We start from the raw sequence: 19,550 nt of genomic DNA on the forward strand, positions 1-19,550 counted from the left end.
TTTCCCATCCGTATTCTTACGTTTGCAGGCTGCTTTTTGTTAGTAAAATGTATTCGTATAGTGTGAAATTGTGCTTGGAGTTGAAAGCTGTGTGTGTAATCTAGAAGTGAAGAGGTTAAATGCATAGAGTAGGAATGAATTGCTAGAGCGTAACTTTGGGAAGCTTCCGGTTGCTAGCCGGAGGTATGTTTTTGAGATAAGAATGGAATGTTCACTCCTGATTCCGTGCTCAATGCAGACAGATGGAGTCTGGTTGTTGTCCGATCTGTCTTGTATATACAGTAGAGTCTCACTTATCCAAGCTAAACGGGCCGGCAGAAGCTTGGATAAGCGAATATCTTGGATAATAAGGAGGGATTAAGGAAAAGCCTATTAAACATCAAATTAGGTTATGATTTTACAAATTAAGCACCAAAATATCATGTTATACAACACATTTGACAGAAAAAGTAGTTCAATACGCAGTAATGTTACGTTGTAATTACTGTATTTACGAATTTAGCACCAAAATATCACGATATATTGAAAACATTGACTACAAAAATGGCTTGGATAATCCAGAGGCTTGGATAAGTTAGACTCTACTGTAGTTGTAAATAATAAATAAAATTTGAGCCACTTTGATAAGCTGAACTAAGGAGTCGTGAAACATATTTATTCCAAGCGTTCTGAGCAGACGGCCAGAACGTTGAAGGAGGAATTGAGACCGGGAAGGTGATTTGCCTCAATCAACCAACAGTGCAAACACAGATTTCCATCTAGATAGAGCTGGTATTTTAATCAACATACAAGGGGCCCTGTTTCTTCGGTTGCCAAATTATTTGCTTGGTACCAGCTCTGACGCTTGCGCAATTGTCCCGCCGGTTGCTTAGTGTGTCGCAAGACAAGGCCAAAGTTTAGAGGAGCAAAAGGGCAAGGAATTCTCTCAGGAGAAAGAGCTGCTTACAAGCACAAGTTTTGAACGATAGCTCCAGGAGGAATCCCAGAATCAATGTCCAGAGAAGGAGACCCCACCACCTCTCCATTGAGGAACCGCTCTCACTTATTACCGTCCAGTCACCCATGTTCTCTTGAAGCGCTGCTTCTGCTCATTCTAAAATTAGGCGGAGATTACCTTGTGCATCCGCTTAATGTAAAGCATCTCACATTCAGAGGACTAAGCCTGATCAGTCTGGATGGCTATTGTCCAGTGAGAGTGTGAAGAGTGGTTTAGCCAGGGGAAACGGTCACTTTCGGCATCGTTGTGAAGGGGAGCCGGCACTGAGTTAATTGAGAGTGTTATGACATGCAGGCAAAAGTGAATGGGTTCTGGAGAAGCAGACGCTGGAAATGTGACGTCACGTATAAATCGAGAAATAGTCGACAGAAAATAAACGTCCAAACATGGGTCAACTTACCATGGGTCAATATGACTACTCCCATCAAAAAAGGAAACTTATCAAAAGATGTTTTTGAATGTGGAAATGAAGAGTTGGTTGGCCTTTTGAGGTAGTGATGGTGTATCAAGTCCCTTTGGGGAGATGGAGGCAGGATACAAAAATAAAGTTGTTATTATTATTATTATCCCCCTCTCTGCGTAATGACAGTGCATAAATCTAGGACAGTGATTCCCAAATTAGGCGCTACCGCCCCCTGGTGGGCGCTGCAGTGATCCAGGGGGGCGGTGATGGCACCTGTTAGGACATGGGGGCGGGGCCAGGGGAGGGGCGGGGCCTCTTCCCAAGTGCCGGAGACAGGGCTGAGCACCTGAGGCGTCTGTTAGGACACGGGGCGGAGCTAAAGGAGTGGGCGTGGCTTCTTCCCAAGAGCCCGAGACAGGGCTGAGCCTCTATACCTCTCCTGAGGCGCTTGTTGGGACACAGAGGGCGGAGCTAGGAAAGGGGCGGGGCCTCCTTCTAAGACCCTGAGACAGGGCTGAGCCTCTATACCTCTCCTGAGAGGTCTTTTAGGACTAAAGGGCGGGGCTAGGGGCAGGGGCGGGGCCTCTTCCCAAGAGCCCGAGACAGGGCTGAGCCTCTGCTTACCTCCCCTGAGGCACTTGTTAGAACACGGGTGGGGTATAGAGGTTCAGCCCCGTCAGGCACTTGGGAAGAGGCCCCGCCCCCTCCTCTAGCACCACCCCCTGTGTCCTGGCAGGCGCCTCAAACAGGGATAGAAGCTCAGCCCTGCCTCAGAGCTCGTAACTCCGCCCATCCCAGTCCTGGCTGCCCATTTGTGGCCCCGCCCACCTCCCCCTCGCAGTCCTGCATCTTGGACTACGGGAGAAGCTCAGCCCCGCCCTCTTGAGCAGGAGCCACGCCCACCCCTCTAAGCCACGCCCCCCTTTACAGGGGGCGCTGAGTAATATTTTTTCTGGAAAGGGGACAGTAGACCAAATAAGTTTGGGAACCACTGATCTAGGAGGTGGTTGGGTTTGAGTCAGGTTTCAAGTCCTGCTGCTTCTCCTCCTTTGGCCAGGTCTCTCCACAAGAGATGGTCCAGGAGATCCACCAAGTCTTGATGGACCGTGAGGACACCTGCCACCGAACGTGCTTCTCCCTGCAGCTCGATGGAAACGTGCTGGATAACTTTGCGGAGCTGAAGACCATCGAAGGCTTGCAAGAAGATTCGGTGTTAAAAGTAGTTGAAGGTAACACGGGGACAACAAGAAAAAAGCATAGATGCAAAACCTGAAACATGGAAAGTATTGGAGGACCTAGTTCAGGTTCAGGCAAACTTGGGCCCTCCAGGTGTTTTGGACTTCAACTCCCACAATTCCTAACTTCCTGACGTAGAGATTCCTACAGGGAATTGAGTCATGTTAGAGGGCCTACAAAGAATAACTCTAGTAATCTTTTGGCCCTTCAGTGTGATTCTGTGGTCAACCTCTGGCTGATGTGTGATGTTAGGGTATGCACGGTGGGATGCACCATAGTGTTTGATGTCTTTTTCCCTTCTCGTCCTCCCCTGAACCTTCCCAGAGCCATATACAGTCCGGGAAGCCAGGATCCATGTCCGCCACATCCGAGACCTCCTGAAGAGCCTTGACCCCTCAGATGCCTTCAACGGGGTGGACTGCAACTCGCTCGCATTCCTTAGTGTCTTTTCCGACGGGGACCTTGGAGGTAATCATCCTGGGACTGATGGGTTCACGGATGTTTTAGAGAGGATTGTGGGTTTCAGTCAAGGGGATGATGTTTCTGTCAGTGAGAAAGCTGACTGGGAAAGTGCAGGCCTTCAAGGGCAGGCCAAGCAGTCAGAGACATGAGATAAGGAACTGTCGAGCGGAGAATTAAGTGATACCAAAGCACCTGGAGGTATGTAACTTTATGTAAGTTAATTTTTAACTGATTTATAGTATATTGTACAGGTTTTATATGTGTGTTTATTGTAAGCTGCCCTGAGTCCCCTGTTGGGTGAGAAGGGCGGGATATAAATGTTGTAATAAATAATAAATAAATACGGAAATCAACACAGGCCTTCGTATACAGAGCAGAGCAGACAATAGGCATCGCATGGCAAAGTTGGAGAAAGTTTTCAAGGGAGACAAAATGATTTCATGGGCGGCTTTTAATTGGCAAGTTGTTTACTTTCAAATGAGTTCAGGCAACATAGCATATGGAGTAAGAAGCTAGGCCTAGGTTCCTGGTTCATGTTTCAAATCAAGCCTTTCATTGATTTACGACATTGATATCCCATCCTCCTCATCCTGAAGGGGACTCAAAGCGGCTTACAAGTTATGGGGCCGGGCTGTGGCGCAGGCTGTTGAGCAGCTGCAATAAATCACTCTGACCATAAGGTCATGAGTTCAAGGCCAGCCCGTGGCGGCGTGAGCACCCGTCAAGTAAAAATAAAAAATAGCCCCTGCTCGTTGCTGACCTAGCAACCCGAAAGATAGTTGCATCTATCAAGTAGGAAATAAGGTACCACTTATAAAAGTGGGGAGGCAAGTTTAACTAATTTACGACCTGGAATGAGGAAGAGCCGTCAGAGTGGATGATGAAGCAGCTGCTCCCCCCTGTGACCAGAATCTAACATCCCCTCAGGAGAAGGTTAAATTGCCTCTGCGTCTGTCTGTCTCGGTCTCTGTTTGATGTGTTTATGGGCATTGAATGTTTGCCTTATATGTATATAATGTGATCCACCCTGAGTCCCCTTCGGGGTGAGAAGGGCGGAATATAAATACTGTAAATAAATATGTACATACAATATATTATATTATTAGCATAGCACAATATTAGCATTATATATTACCATATTGTGCTATACCATCATACTGTAATATTATTAGTAATATTACATGTAATATATAATATATAATTATTATATTATATTATTAGTAGTATTATATTATAATAATTGACCAATAGTACATGTATATACAATATATTATATAATTAGCATAGCACAATATTAGCATTATATATGATTATATTGTACTATACCACTGTACTGCAATATTCGTAGTAATATTCCATGTAATATATATATATATATATAAAAGGGTAATGAAATTTCGGCCTAGGACAAAACAACAAAACTACACATCCCAGAAACACTAAACTTGGCAGCACAACCCCTCATCCATGCCTCTATGTTCATACAACAAAAAGAAAAGAAAAATAAAGTCCTAATTAGAGGGAGAGGAATAATTGTTTTTATCCAATTGCTGCCAGTTAAAAGGCTAAGCTCCGCCCACTTGGTCTCCTAGCAACCCACGCAGCCCAGGGGACAGTCAGAGTTAGGCCTCACTTAGGCCTCTTCCACACTGCCTATAAAATACAGATTATCTGATTATAACTGGATTATATGGCAATGTAGACTCAAGGTCCTTCCACACAGCTATATAACCCATTTATAATCTTATATTATCTGCTTTGAACTGGATTATCTTGACTCCACACTGCCATATAATCCACTTCAGTGTGCAGTCGGACACAACTGGACTTAATGTCAGGAGAAAACCTTTACCCTTGACCTTAACTACCACCAATTCCTCAATACTTTATTTCCCATACCACCATACTTCGCCACAGCAATGCATGGCCGGGCACAGCTAGTAATATATAATTATTATATTATATTATTAATAGTATTATATTGCATTACAGTAATATGATCAATAGTATATTTACATACAATATATGATATTATTAGTATAGCACAACATTAGTATAGCACATTATTAGTATAGCACAACAGCTAAGCCTGTTGGGATATACTTTTTCTTTCTGTATGTTCTTTGTTCTAGACAGTGGCAAGCGGAAGAAGAAAGGGACAGAAATGGAGCAGATCGACTGCACCCCTCCTGAGCACATCCTGCCCGGAAGCAAAGAGAGGCCCCTCTGCCCACTTCAGCCCCAGAACAGAGACTGGAAGGTAGACTTGAAGATCTACATTTTACCCATGACTTGTCTTATTAAAATCCATCATGTAAAAATATGTTCCCACTCCAGAATAAGAAATTCTTGTCCTAAAGTCTCAACTATGTCATTGTGATCCAAGTGAGTTGCATGGTTCCTAATGGGAAGTGTCTCCTTCCCCACCAGCCTCTGCAGTGCCTCAAAGTACTGACGATGAGCGGGTGGAACCCTCCCCCCGGAAACCGGAAGATGCACGGAGACCTCATGTACCTCTATGTCATCACGATGGAAGATCGTCATGTGAGCATCACGGCATCCACACGAGGCTTTTACCTCAATCAGTAAGTAGCGGCACGTTGCCGTGTCTCGTGTCGCCTTTGTTTACTTGGAAGTCCCTAGTAATGTCCTCCAAGGGATGTCAGATTATACCTTCACTGCACTACATGGCAGCAAATGCCTCTTGTTTAGTCTTGCTTAGGCAACGTAGTGTATGGAGTAAGAAGCTAGGCCTAGGTTCCTGGTTCATGTTTCAAGTCAAGCCTTTTATTTATTTCTTTATTTATTTTATTTTATTTTTATTTATTAAACTTGTATGCCGCTACTCCCAGTTTGGCTCGGAGTGGTTTACAGAAATAGATTAAAACAATACACCTAGCTTTAAAATAACAATAAAAACAATAAAAACAACAATAAAAGCAACAATAATAACAGACATAGCATTGATATCCCGCCCTTCTCACCCCGAAGGGGACTCAGAGAGGCTTACAAATTATATGTACATACAATATATTATATTATTAGCATAGCACAACATTAGCATTATGTATTACTATATTGTACTATACCACTATGCTGTGGTATTATTAGTAATATTACATGTAATATATAATTAATATTATTATATTGCATTAGTATTGTATTGTATTACATTGTAATATTATATGTATATACAATGTGTTATATTATTAGCATAGCACAATATTAGCATTATATATTACTATATTGTAGTATACCACTGTACCGTAATATTATTAGTAATATTACATGTAATAAATAATTACAGTAGAGTCTCACTTATCCAACACTCGCTTATCCAACATTCTGGATTATCCAAAGAATTTTTGTAATCAATGTTTTCAATATATCGTGATATTTTGGTGCTAAATTCGTAAATACAGTAATTACTACATAGCATTACTGCGTATTGAACTACTTTTTCAGTCAAATTTGTTGTATAACATGATGCTTTGGTGCTTAATTTGTAAAATCATAACCTAATTTGATGTTTAATAGGCTTTTTCTTAATCCCTCCTTATTATCCAGCATATTCGCTTATCCAACATTCTGCCGGCCCGTTTATGCGAATATGTTGGATAATAAGGAGGGATTAAGGAAAAGTATTAAAAATCAAATTAGATTATGATTTTACAAATTAAGCACCAAAATATCATGTTATACAACAAATTTGACTGAAAAAGTAGTTCAATACGCAGGAATGTTATGCTGTAATTAATGTATTTATGAATTTAGCACCAAAATATCACGATATATTGAAAACATTGACTACAAAAATGCGTTGGGTAATCCAGAACGTTGTATAAGCGAATGTTGGATAAGTGAGACTCTACTGTACTAGCATTATATTGTATTACATTGTAATGCTATCAACATTATATGTGTGTACAATATATTATATTATTATATATTGTGTCTAGGAACACCGAAAGCCGGGACACGAAATGGGTCAAGGTTTACGGCGAATGTACAACCCTAATGCCAACTAGGACTGCAGTTGCTTTGGTTCCCCCTTTTTGCCACTCTTTTAAGTTTCCCTTCTCTTCCTCTCTGCAGGTCCACAGCTTACAACTTCAACCCGAAGCCCGCCAATCCCAGCTTCCTCAGCCATTCCCTGGTCGAGCTTCTGAACCAGATCAGCCCCACTTTCAAAAGGAACTTTGCTTCTTTGCAGAAGAAACGGTGACTTCCCGTTCTCTTTCCCTCCCACGTTTAGGGTTACTTTGGGGTGGGGAGATATTGACCGTCCTTCAAGAGCTTTTTACCTTCTTTCAAAGTTGAAGTGAGTCCCGATGAGTTTGTAGAAGGAAGGATAGGACTGAAAAATACGTGGGACACAGAACATGGCATGTCACCATATAGAGCAGGGGTCCCCAAACTAAGGCCCGGGGGCCGGATGTGGCCCTCCAAGGTCATTTACCTGGCCCCTGCCCTCAGTTTTATAATATAATATTTTAATATCAGTTTTAATAATATAATATATTGTATATACATATAATATTGATAATAATCTTATGTTATACAATATAATACTAATAGTAATACCATATAATAATATTAATTATATGGTATATGTTACATATTATATAATAGTATAGTGGTATGGTTCAATATCTATATATATAAAAGAGTGATGGCATCACGGCGACCCACAAAACAACAAAACTACAGGCCCCCCAACCTCGAAATTTGACAACACAACCCATCATCCACGGCTCTAGGTTGATACAACAAAAAGAAAAGAAAAATAAAGTCCTAATTAGAGGGAGAGGAATAATTGCTTTTATCCAATTGCTGCCAGTTAGAAGGCTAAGCTCCTCCAACTTGGTCTCCTAGCAACCCAATAAAAATAATAAAAAACACTAAAAATAATTAAAAACACTAAAAAATTAATACAATAAAATACTATACCGTGTTTCCCCGAAAATAAGACAGTGTCTTATATTAATTTTTGCTCCCAAAGATGTGCTAGGTCTTATTTTCAGGGGATGTCTTATTTTTACATGAAAAAGAATTCACATTTATTGCTGAACAAAAAAAAAGAATATTTATTATATACTGTAGTGTACAGTACTTGTCATCACAAACCAACATAATCAGACAAACTGTGAATCCTATAAAGAATTTCTTGTTACTACCACTATTTCCATGTACAACTGGTATGTACATTTACCAATCCTGCATGCTCTGGTGTTCTGTTTGGTGCCGGGCATGCTTCCAAACAAAAACTTTGCTAGGTCTTACTTTTGGGGGAGGTCTTATATTTAGCAATTCAGCAAAACCTCTACTAGGTCTTATTTTCCGAGGATGTTTTATTTTCAGGGAAACAGGGTAATAACAGAAAATAACTAAAAATAATACTAGAAAATAATAAAATATAATAAATAAAAAGATAACTTACAATAAAAATAATTTAAAAATACAAATAACATCAAATAAAAATTACACAACAATTTTTAACCAATACCACCACCACTTTGCCACAGCAACGCGTGGCCGGGCACAGCTAGTAGTAATATATAATGCTAATATTGTGTTATGCTAATAATATAATATATTGTATGTACGTACAGCTGCTCTGAGTCCCCTTCGGGGTGAGAAGGGTGGGATATAAATGTAGTAAATAAATGCAGTAAATAAATAATTAATTTTAGACTTAGGCTCGGCCAAAGTCTGACATGACTTGAAGGCACACAACAACAACAACAATCCCAATTAACTTGACTATCTCATTGGCCAGTAGCAGGCCCACACATTCCATTGAAATCCTAATAGGTTTAGGTTGGTTAAAATTGTTTTCATTTTTAAATATTGTATTCTTTCATTGTTGTTGTTGTTGCACTACAAATAAGACATGTGCAGTATGCATAGGAATTTGTTTGTATTTTTTTTCAAATGATAATTCGGCCCCTCAACAGTCTGAAGGAAAAGTTTGGGGACCCCTGATATAGAGAGCCATGCTCAGCTATGTTTGCCCCAAGGATGAGAAATCTCTTCCAACCTTGAGATCCAAATTCAGCTTCAAAGATGTTCTCAGGGGCCACATTCTCAAGGTCCATCTCTTTTTTGCTTGAGCGGTGATGGCACAATCGTCAGCATAGATGAAACTCTTTATTTCACAGCAGGCATGCATATTCAGCCGCAGGGTAGCAAAGCACAAAGGCAGATGTCTTAATTGTGTCTAGTTGTGATCCCCTGGTTGTTAGTGAGCTTTCGTATGATATTATTTCTAGCACCCACCTTTTGCTTCAGGCAGTGGTTTTTATAAGTTAGAGCACGGTCCAGAGTGACTCCCAGGTATTTGGGTGTGCTGCAGTGTTCCAGTGGAATTCCTTCCCAGGTGATCCTCAGAGCTTGAGATGCTTGTCTGTTCTTACGAAAGCACATACAATGATATTATATTGTATTATTAGTATTATAGTGTATTACATTGCAATATCATCAATATTATATGTACATACAATATATTATTAGCATAGCACAATATTAGCATTATATCTATATATATAAAAGGGTAATGAAATTTCGGCCTAGGACAAAACAACAAAACTACACATCCCAGAAACACTAAACTTGGCAGCACAACCCCTCATCCATGCCTCTACGTTCATACAACAAAAAGAAAAGAAAAATAAAGTCCTAATTAGAGGGAGAGGAATAATTGTTTTTATCCAATTACTGCCAGTTCAAAGGCTCCTAGCAACCCACTCAGCCCAGGGGACAGGCAGAGTTAGGCCTCACTTAGGCCTCTGCCCCACTGCCTATGAAATACAGATTATCAGATTTGAACTGGATTATATGGCAGTGTAGACTCAAGGCCCTTCCACACAACTATATAACCCATTTATAATCTTATATTATCTGCTTTGAACTGAATTTTCTTGACTCCACACTGCCATAAAATCCACTTCAGTGTGCAGTCGGACACAACTGGACTTAATGTCAGGAGAAAACCTTTACCCTTTACCTTAACTACCACCCATTCCTCAATACTTTATTTCCCATACCACTATACTTGGCCACAGCAACGTGTGGCCGGGCACAGCTAGTATTACTATATTGTACTATACTACTGTACTGTAATATTATTAGTAATATTACATGTAATATATAATATTATATTGTATTATTATATTGTATTACACTGTAATATTATATGTATATACAATATATTATATTAATAGCATAGCACAATATTAGCATTATATATTATTATATTGTACTATAACACTATACCGTAATATTATTAGTAATATTACATGTAATATATAATTAATATTCTTATATTGGATTATTAGTATTACATTGTAATATTATCAATATTATATGTACATACAATATATTATATTATTAGCATAGCACAATATTAGCATTATATATTACTATATTGTACTATACCACTGTACCGTAATATATAATTAATATTATTATATTGTATTATTAGTATTATATTGTATTACATTGTAATGCTATCAACATTATATGTGAGTACAATATATTATCTCTCTATATAAAAGAGTGATGGCATCACGGCGACGCACAAAACAACAAATCTACAGGCCCCCCAACCTCCAAATTTGACAAAACAACCCATCATCCACGGCTCTAGTAAGATACAACACATTTATATGACAAACACAATCACAGGGCCACAAACAGCCAAAAACCGCAACAGGTGATGTGCGCCTGCGCGCACCCCCATCCTTTCCCGCGCGCACACACACACCTCGCCTCAGAGCTGAAGGAAGGAAGGCAGGAAGGCCGATTCCTTGGTGGGCGCGGGATGCAGGAGGCCGCGCTGGGAGGTGCGGGCCTCACGGCGCTCTCTGCCCTCTCCCCCTCGATCTCCTCCCCCCTCAGGGCCCATGGAGGGCCCCGGTTGCCGTTCAGGCCCCCTCCTCCCGCCCCTCTCCCCTCCCCTCAGTGCGAGGAAGGCCCCGCGGAGCCCCCGTCTCACCCTCTCTCCTCCTCCCTTCTCGGTTCTTCTCGGAGGTCTTCAAGCTCTTCAAGGTGAGGGGGGAAGAGGAGGGCACGGCCCTCGAGCAGGCCTGGACCTCCCCTCGAGTTGTTTGGGGCACCAACCCCCACCCTTCCCGGCCTCAGGACCCTTCCTTTTCCCCCTCACCCAGTTAAACGGCTGATGGGGAAGGAAAGAACCTCAGGCCAGGAAGGGTGGAAGTTGGTGCCCAAAACAAGTCAAGGGAAGGCCCAAGTTGGCCCAGGCTGAGCTTCCCCCTTTTCTGTTGTTGTTGTTGTTGTTGTTCTCACCCACAAATTACAATCCCTCCAATGCCTCAGAAGCCCCCCTTTTTCCCCTCTCAAACCCTATCGCCCTCACCTTTCCCTTCCCTGTAATAATTATTAATATAATAATAACTGATCATGTAATAATCACCAATAATAATACTAATTTATTATTATCATAATACTGATAATCATTTGAAAACATAATAATTCATAATAATAGTCAGTTCTTATTATTATAACACTGACAATCATTCAACAATGTATTAACAAATCGTAATAATAGAAAATTATTATTATTATTATAGTAATAATCATTCACAAATTAATAATAATTATTATAACATTGATAATCATTCAACAATATAATAACAACTAATAATAAGTGGTAAGTTATTATTTTTATCACAATGATAATCATTCAAGACTATAATAATTATTATTGTTATAACAGAAGGCGCCTCATATAATCCACTTCTAAACAAATAATATCACATTATAAATATACACTAGAATCTCACTTATCCAACATAAACAAGCCGGCACAACGTTGCATAAGTAAATATGTTGGATAATAAGAAGGGATTCAGGAAAACCAATTACACATCGAAATTGGTAATCATTATACAAATTAAACACCAAAACATCATGTTATACAACAAATTTGAAACAAAAAGTAGTTCCATACGCAGTAATGCTATGTAGTAATTACTGTATTTACAAATTTACCACCAAAATATCACAATACATTAAAAACACTCACTCCAAAAACATTGACTATTAAAAGGCAGACTCCATTGCATAATCCAGAACATTGCATAAACGAATGTTGGATAAGTGAGATTCTACTGTAATATGAAATAATTACTGTGGTACAATAATACACAACAATATCATCTCAGTAAATAAAGATCAACACTCTAAAAACACAGCTATTCCATCCAGGAAACAATCAGGGCCATCTAACACTTCCCACCAAAGGATTCCCCCCTTCACACAGGAAACCACCCACGCTTTGAACCTACAAGGCCATTCCGTACTCATCACTCTCTCATCTCAGCACAGTAAATAAACAACAACAGTCTGAAAACACACAAATTCCATCCAGGAAACAATCACACCCAGCTAACACCTCCCACCAAACGATTCTCTCCCCCCCCCCAGGCATGGAAGCAGCCAGGCTTTGAAGGTACAAGGCCATTCCATACTCATCACTCTCTCATCTCAGGACAGTAAATAAAGAGCAACACTCTGAAAACACTGGAATTCCATCCAGGAAACAGTCAGGACCACCTAGCACCTCCCAACAAAGCATTCCCCCCCTCTAACACACGGAACCACCCAGGCTTTGAAACTACAAGGCCATTCCGTACTCTGGGGCCAATTTGCAATATATTAATATATATAATAATACAATACATTGTATATACATATAATACTGCTAATAATATTATAATACACTACAATATAATACTAATAACAAAACAATATAATTTATATATATATATATATATATATATATATATATATATATATATATATATTACTACTAATATTGTGAAATAGTCGTATACTATTATATGTTATAGCGTAATATCCTATCATATGTCTTTAATGTAATAAATGAATAAATAATACTGTATAATTTTTGTTGACGGTCACAACAAAAATAAAACCCAATGTAGATTGACCAACACCACTAAAAAAAAGCCACAGCAACGCGTGGCCGGGCACAGCTAGTATTATTATATATTGTGTCTTACGAAAGCACATACAGTAGAGTCTCACTTATCCAACATAAACGGGCCAGCAGAACGTTGGATAAGTGAATATGTTGGATAATAAGGAGAGATCAGGGAGAAGCCTATTAAACATCAAATTAGGTTATGATTTTACAAATTAAGCACCAAAACATCATGTTAAACAAAAAAATTGACCGGAAAAGTAGTTCAATGTGCAGTAATGCTATGTAGTAATTACTGCATTTATGAATTTAGCACCAAAATATCACGATGTTTTGAAAACATTGACTACAAAAATGCGTTGGATAATCCAGAACGTTGGATAAGCGAGTGTTGGATAAGTGAGACTCTACTGTATCTGCGTTTTAGGTTGATTAGGAATCAGCTGGTTTTCTCAGTAATGGGCAGTAAGAGCACCTATAGCAGTGATTCCCAAAGTGGGGGCTACTGCCCCCGGTGGGTGCTGGAGCGATCCAGGGGGGCGGTAATGGCAGCTATTAGGACACGGGGGCGGGGCCAGAGGAGGGGCGGAGCCTCTTCCCAAGTGCCGGAGACAGGGCTGAGCACCTGAGGCGGCTGTTAGGACACACAGGGGGCGGAGCTAGAGGAGTGGGTGTGGCTTATTCCTAAGAGTCCGAGACAGGGCTGAGAATCTATACCTCTTTTGGGGTGCTTGTTGGGACACAGAGAGCGGAGCTAGGGAAGGGGCGGGGCCTCCTTCCAAGAGCCTGAGACAGGGCTGAGCCTCTATACCTCTCCTGAGAGGCCTTTTAGGATTAAAAGGCGGGGCTAGGGACGGGGGCGTGGCCTCTTCCCAAGAGTGCGAGACAGGCCTGAGCCTCTATACTTCTCCTGAGAGGCCTTTTAGGACTAAAAGAGGCGCGGAGCCTCTGTATACCTCCCCGGAGGCGCTTGTTAGAACAGGGGGGCGGGGTATAGAGGTTCAGCCCCGTCAGGCTCCGCCCCCTCCTCTAGCCCCGCCCCCTGTGTCCTGGCAGGCGCTGCGAGACAGGGATAGAAGCTCAGCCCTGCCTCAGAGCTCGTAACTCCGCATCCCAGTCCTGGCCTCCCATTTGTGGCCCCGCCCACCTCCCCCTCCCAGCCCTGCATCTTAGACTGGGGAGAGGCTCAGCCTCTTGAGCACAAGCCACGCCCACCCCCTCTAAGCCACGCCCCCCTTTCCAGGGGGCGCTGAGTAATATTTTTTCTGGACATGGGGCAGTAGGCCAAATAAGTTTGGGAACCACTGACCTAAAGCTTCTGTTCAACCATTTCAAAGCTCCCTGCTTGAGTGTTGATGGCACGATCGTCAGCATAGATGAAATTCTCTGTCCCTTCTGGCAGTGGCTGGTCATTTGTGTAAATGTTGATGGAGGAAGCACGCTCCCTGTTCTTCTGTTTCCGACATCTGCTTCTCTGACCCTGGAACTCAACAAAAAAGCTCCTGTTTTTTATCGGATTTCCCTCAAATATCTATATATATAAAAGAGTGAGGGCATCAGGGCAGCGGACAAAACAACAAAACTACAGGCCCCCCAACCTCGAAATTTGACAACACAACCCATCATCCACGGCTCTAGGTTGATACAACAAAAAGAAAAGAAAAATAAAGTCCTAATTAGAGGGAGAGGAATAATTGTTTTTATCCAATTGCTGCCAGTTAGAGGGTTAAGTTCCACCCACTTGGTCTCCTAGCAACCTAATCAGCCCAGGGGACAGGCACAAGAGTTTGGAGAGAGCCCTAAGGGCCATCCAGCCCAACCCTTTCTACTATGCAGCAGGACACAATCCAAGCATTCACAACACATGGACAACGTATAAATACTATACAATACTACACAGGGACATAGACTCCCTCTACCCACACCACTTTCACAGTACACAAACAACCAAATGCATACTAAACATAAAGACAACCATACAACAGACATTCAATACCACCACTATCTCAACAAGTTCTCACCAACACCACTAGACAACACCACAGCAACGCGTGGCCGGGCATAGCTAATAGATTGATAAAATGTTTCCATTCTTAGAATGTTATTCTTCAGCAACATTGTTAGTTAGTGAGTTTCTATTAATTCCCATACCTTCACTGTCAAGTCTGCCATAGTTTTTCTGAGGCCCGTGCCTTGTTCTGTGATGCTGCAAAACAGGGGTTTGCATTATAAACTGCCTGTTCTTTGACCCCAAACCAGCGTCCAGCGGCATCCGTTGGAGCGGATCTCGACCCCCTTCCAAGTCTATACCTGGACGGCGCCTCTGGCCGAACACGCCATGGATTGTGTGAGAGCCGAAGACGCTTATACCTCAAGGCTTGGCTACGAAGAGCACATCCCGGGACAGGTAACGGAAGTTGGGGTGGCGGGGTGCATTCACTTGAGTCCCGTGGAGAGCCTTGTACATCTCCTTTTCAATTCCTTTTTTCAGACCAGAGATTGGAATGAAGAATTGCAAACAACCAGAGAACTGCCAAGGAAAAACCTACCCGAGAGGCTGTTGCGGGAACGGGCCATCTTTAAGGTAACTTATTAGACAAGAAGATCTGAGACATTGTCAACCCAATGGTGCTTTGTTTACATTGTTCTGATGTAAGAATAGAATACAACTAGCTGACTGTGTTATATTGTTTTACTAGCTTGGGGACCCGGCGGTGCCCGAGTTATTTGAAAAAGGCATTATTTGTATTTGAATGTTATTCTCAGTTTGGAGTGGGTGAACTACAATTCCCAGAATCATGGGTCAATCCTCCCAAACCCTGCCAGTATTCAAAGTTAGCCATTGTGGGTCTGTGTACCAAGTGTGGTCCAGATCTGTCGTTTGCTGCTCATCGCCTAGCTGCAGTGCTCTCTGGATGGGGGTGAACTACTACAACTCCCAGATTCCCGGGGCAATTGTCCCGAAACATCTGTCAGTATCAACAGCAGGCAATGTGTGCCAAGTTTGGTCCAGATCCGTCATTGGATGGGTTCAGTGGTCTTTGAATGCAGGTGAACTACAACTCCCAAAATCAAGTCCCATTCCCACAAACCCCTGCAGTATGTTCAGTTGGTCAGGAGGCCAACTGTGCAAATTTTGGTCCCGGTCCATTGTTGGTGGGGGTCAGTGTTTCTCTGGATGCAGGTGAACTATAACGTCCTTTCCCCCAAACGTGTCCAATATGTTCTATTGGTTATGGGGGCTCTGTGTGCCAAGTTTGGTCCTGGTTCATCCTTGGTGGGGTTCAAAGTGCTCATTCATTGCAGGTGAACTATAAATCCCAGTACCTACTACTCCCAAATGTCCAGGCCAATTCTCCTCCAAACCCACCAGTAGTCAATTCTGGGCATATCAGGTATGGATGGCAAATGTGGTCCAGACCCATCATTGTTTGGGTTTATAGCGTTCTTGGTGTAGGTGAACTATAACTCTTATAAATTCCCCAGTAGGAGTCACAGTGCTTTGACTTGATGCAGGGTGAACTACAACTTCAATCTCCCAAACTCCTCCAGTAAGTTTAGTTGCAGCTCAATTCTGTTGTTTCTTTTGCAGACAGATTTGAAAGGGAAGGGCAATGGGCGGGGTCATGCAAATTCCACAGCAATGGAGAACCCTGGGATGCCTGCCTGTGGTGGAAGAAATAGCAAAATGTAGGATGAAATTGTCCCCAAATGAAAGCATTCCTTGGGTGGTGGTTTGCAGTGTTTGGGGAGGACATTGGCAGGGGTTGGGCTACATGTTCAAGGTGCTCACTGTAACCGCAATGTCAGTGCAAAGGAATGGTTTGCTAGCTTCTCAGGAGTGGGAAGTGTAGCCTGTTTATGGAGGCCGGAGGCTGTCTGTGTGAGCAGACACGTGTGCCACATACACACATACGGGTTTTCACTTTTATTATGGATTTAGATTTAGATTAGATATGGATATGGATTGTGTTTTTAATCTGCTTTATCTGTCTGTTGATGTTGTTTATATATGTGTTTAATCTTGTTTATGTTTTGTTTTTTGGGCTTGGCCCCATCTTCTTCGGGGAGATGGTGGTGGGATACAAAAATAAAGTATTGTTATTATTATTACTATTATTATTATTATTATTATTATTATTAGTCTACTGAAGTCACCAAAGTCTCAGACTGGGACTCTTTTAACCACGGATGGAGCCCCGGTGGTGAAGTGTGTTAAAGCACTGAGCTGCTGAACTTGCAGACAGAAAGTCCCAGGTTCAAACCCCGGGAGCAGCGTGAGCGCCCGCTGTTAGCTTCAGCTTCAAAAACATGCCAATGTGAATAGATCAATAGGTACCGCTCCGGTGGGAAGGCAACGGCGCTCCATGCAGTCATGCCAGCCACATGACCTTGGAGGTGTCTACGGACAACGCCGGCTCTTTGGCTTAGAAATGGAGATGAGCACCAACCCCCAGAGTCAGACATGACTGGACTTAATGTCAGGGGAAACCTTTACCTTTACCTTTTAACCACGGATGGAGAAATTTAAATCCCAACTTGAAATCCTGAAGGTCATATTCATGGAATATGGAAGTTATAGGAGCACACATCTGGAGGTTTGTGAGGAATGGGGTGGAAGGTTTCCTTGACGGTCCCTTTTTGCTTCCCAGGTCCATAGTGACTTCACCGCCGCAGCCACGAGAGGGGCCATGGCGGTCATTGACGGCAACGTGATGGCCATCAACCCGAGCGAGGAGACCAAAATGCAGATGTTCATCTGGAACAACATCTTCTTCAGCCTGGGCTTCGACGTCCGCGACCATTACAAGGACTTCGGCGGAGACGTGGCGGCTTACGTGGCTCCCACCAATGACCTCAACGGGGTCCGGACGTACAATGCCGTGGACGTGGAAGGGCTGTACACCTTGGGCACGGTGGTGGTGGATTACCGGGGGTACCGGGTGACCGCCCAGTCCATCATCCCGGGCATCTTGGAGCGGGAGCAGGAGCAGAGTGTCATCTATGGCTCCATAGACTTTGGTAAGACCGTGGTCTCCCACCCCAAGTATCTGGAGCTGCTGGAGAAGACCAGCAGGCCCCTGAAGATCCAGAAACATACGGTGCTCAACGATAAGAACGAGGAGGTGGAGCTGTGCTCGTCTGTGGAGTGCAAGGGCATCATTGGCAACGACGGGCGCCACTACATCCTGGACTTGCTCCGCACTTTTCCCCCCGACTTGAACTTTTTGCCCGTGGAAGGGGAGGAGATGCCGGAAGAGTGTCAGAAAATGGGGTTCCCCAAACTGCACCGGCACAAACTCTGCTGCCTACGCCAGGAGCTGGTAGACGCCTTTGTGGAGCACAGGTGAGCCCCATCTCTGTCTCCCCGTACCTCCCAGGGTAATATATTTATTTATAGTACCGTATATACTCGAGTATAAGCCGACCCGAATATAAGCCAAGGCACCTAATTTTTCCACAAAAAAACTGGGAAAACATTGACTCCAGTATAAGACAAGGGTGGGAAATTTCAGAAATAAAAATAGATACCAATAAAATTACATTAATTGAGGCATCAGTAGGTTAAATGTTTTTGAATACTTACATAAAGGGTTGTTGTATGTCTTTTGGACTGTGTGGCCATGTTCCAGAAGTATTCTCTCCTGACGTTTCGCCCACATCTATGGCAGGCATCCTCAGAGGTTGTGAGGCATGGATAAACTAGGCAAGGAAAGTAAATATATATCTGTGGAGAGTTCAGGGTGTGACAACAGTCCTTTGTCAGTTGGAAGCCAGTGTTAATGCTGCAATTGATCACCCTAATTAGCATCGGAAAGGTTTGTCTCTTGCCTGGGGGGCATCCTTTGTTCAGAGTCATTAGCTGTCCTTGGGGCTCCTCAGCCTTCAGAGTGTTGCTTCCCATCTACTGTTCTGATTTTTTGAGTTTTTTAAATACTGGTAGCTAGATTTTGTTCATTTTCATGGTTTCTTCCTTTCTGTTGAAGTTGTCCACATGCTTGTGGATTTCAATGGCTTCTCTGTGTAGTCAGACATGATAGTTGTTGGAGTGGTCCAGCATTTCTGTGTTCTCAAATAATAAATATACTGTGTCCAGGCTGGTTCATCTTGTGCTCTGCTATGGCTGATTTCTCTGGTTGAGTGAGTCTGCAGTGCCTCTCATGTTCTTTGACTCGTGTTTGGGCACTACGTTTGGTGGTTCCTATGTAGACTTGTCCACAGCTGCATGGTATCCGGTAGACTCCTGCAGAAGTGAGAAGATCCCTCTTGTCCTTTGCTAAACATCCCTCTCTGAATGTTTATTTACATAAAGCTCAAATTTAAGATAAGACTTTCCAACTCTGATCAAATCATTATTCTCATCATCTTCAATGTAAATGTGCTTATGTAGCCTTTTAATAATATCAGAGTGAAATAATAAATGTATTAATAATAATAATAAAAATAGAGTAAAATAAATGTTATAGTAGCAACTATAATACAGA

The 19,550-nt window shown here is 42.3% G+C and overlaps 1 protein-coding gene across 3 annotated transcripts in view; it reads left to right on the forward strand.

The window, feature by feature from the left end:
* Window positions 1-19,550, forward strand: part of cluh (clustered mitochondria homolog) — an 83,414-nt gene that overhangs the window by 34,128 nt on the left and 29,736 nt on the right. For all 3 annotated transcript variants that reach the window (XM_008122650.3, XM_008122649.3, XM_008122648.3), the window contains exons 3-10: window positions 2,458-2,629; window positions 2,961-3,104; window positions 5,231-5,358; window positions 5,529-5,683; window positions 7,194-7,319; window positions 15,325-15,472; window positions 15,557-15,649; window positions 17,718-18,412. In XM_008122650.3, the coding sequence (XP_008120857.2) occupies window positions 2,458-2,629; window positions 2,961-3,104; window positions 5,231-5,358; window positions 5,529-5,683; window positions 7,194-7,319; window positions 15,325-15,472; window positions 15,557-15,649; window positions 17,718-18,412 (1,661 nt within the window). The remainder of the gene's footprint in view (window positions 1-2,457; window positions 2,630-2,960; window positions 3,105-5,230; window positions 5,359-5,528; window positions 5,684-7,193; window positions 7,320-15,324; window positions 15,473-15,556; window positions 15,650-17,717; window positions 18,413-19,550) is intronic.

Source organism: Anolis carolinensis, unplaced genomic scaffold (genome assembly GCF_035594765.1).
Source record: "Anolis carolinensis isolate JA03-04 unplaced genomic scaffold, rAnoCar3.1.pri scaffold_7, whole genome shotgun sequence".
Classification (NCBI taxonomy): Eukaryota; Metazoa; Chordata; class Lepidosauria; order Squamata; family Dactyloidae; genus Anolis; species Anolis carolinensis.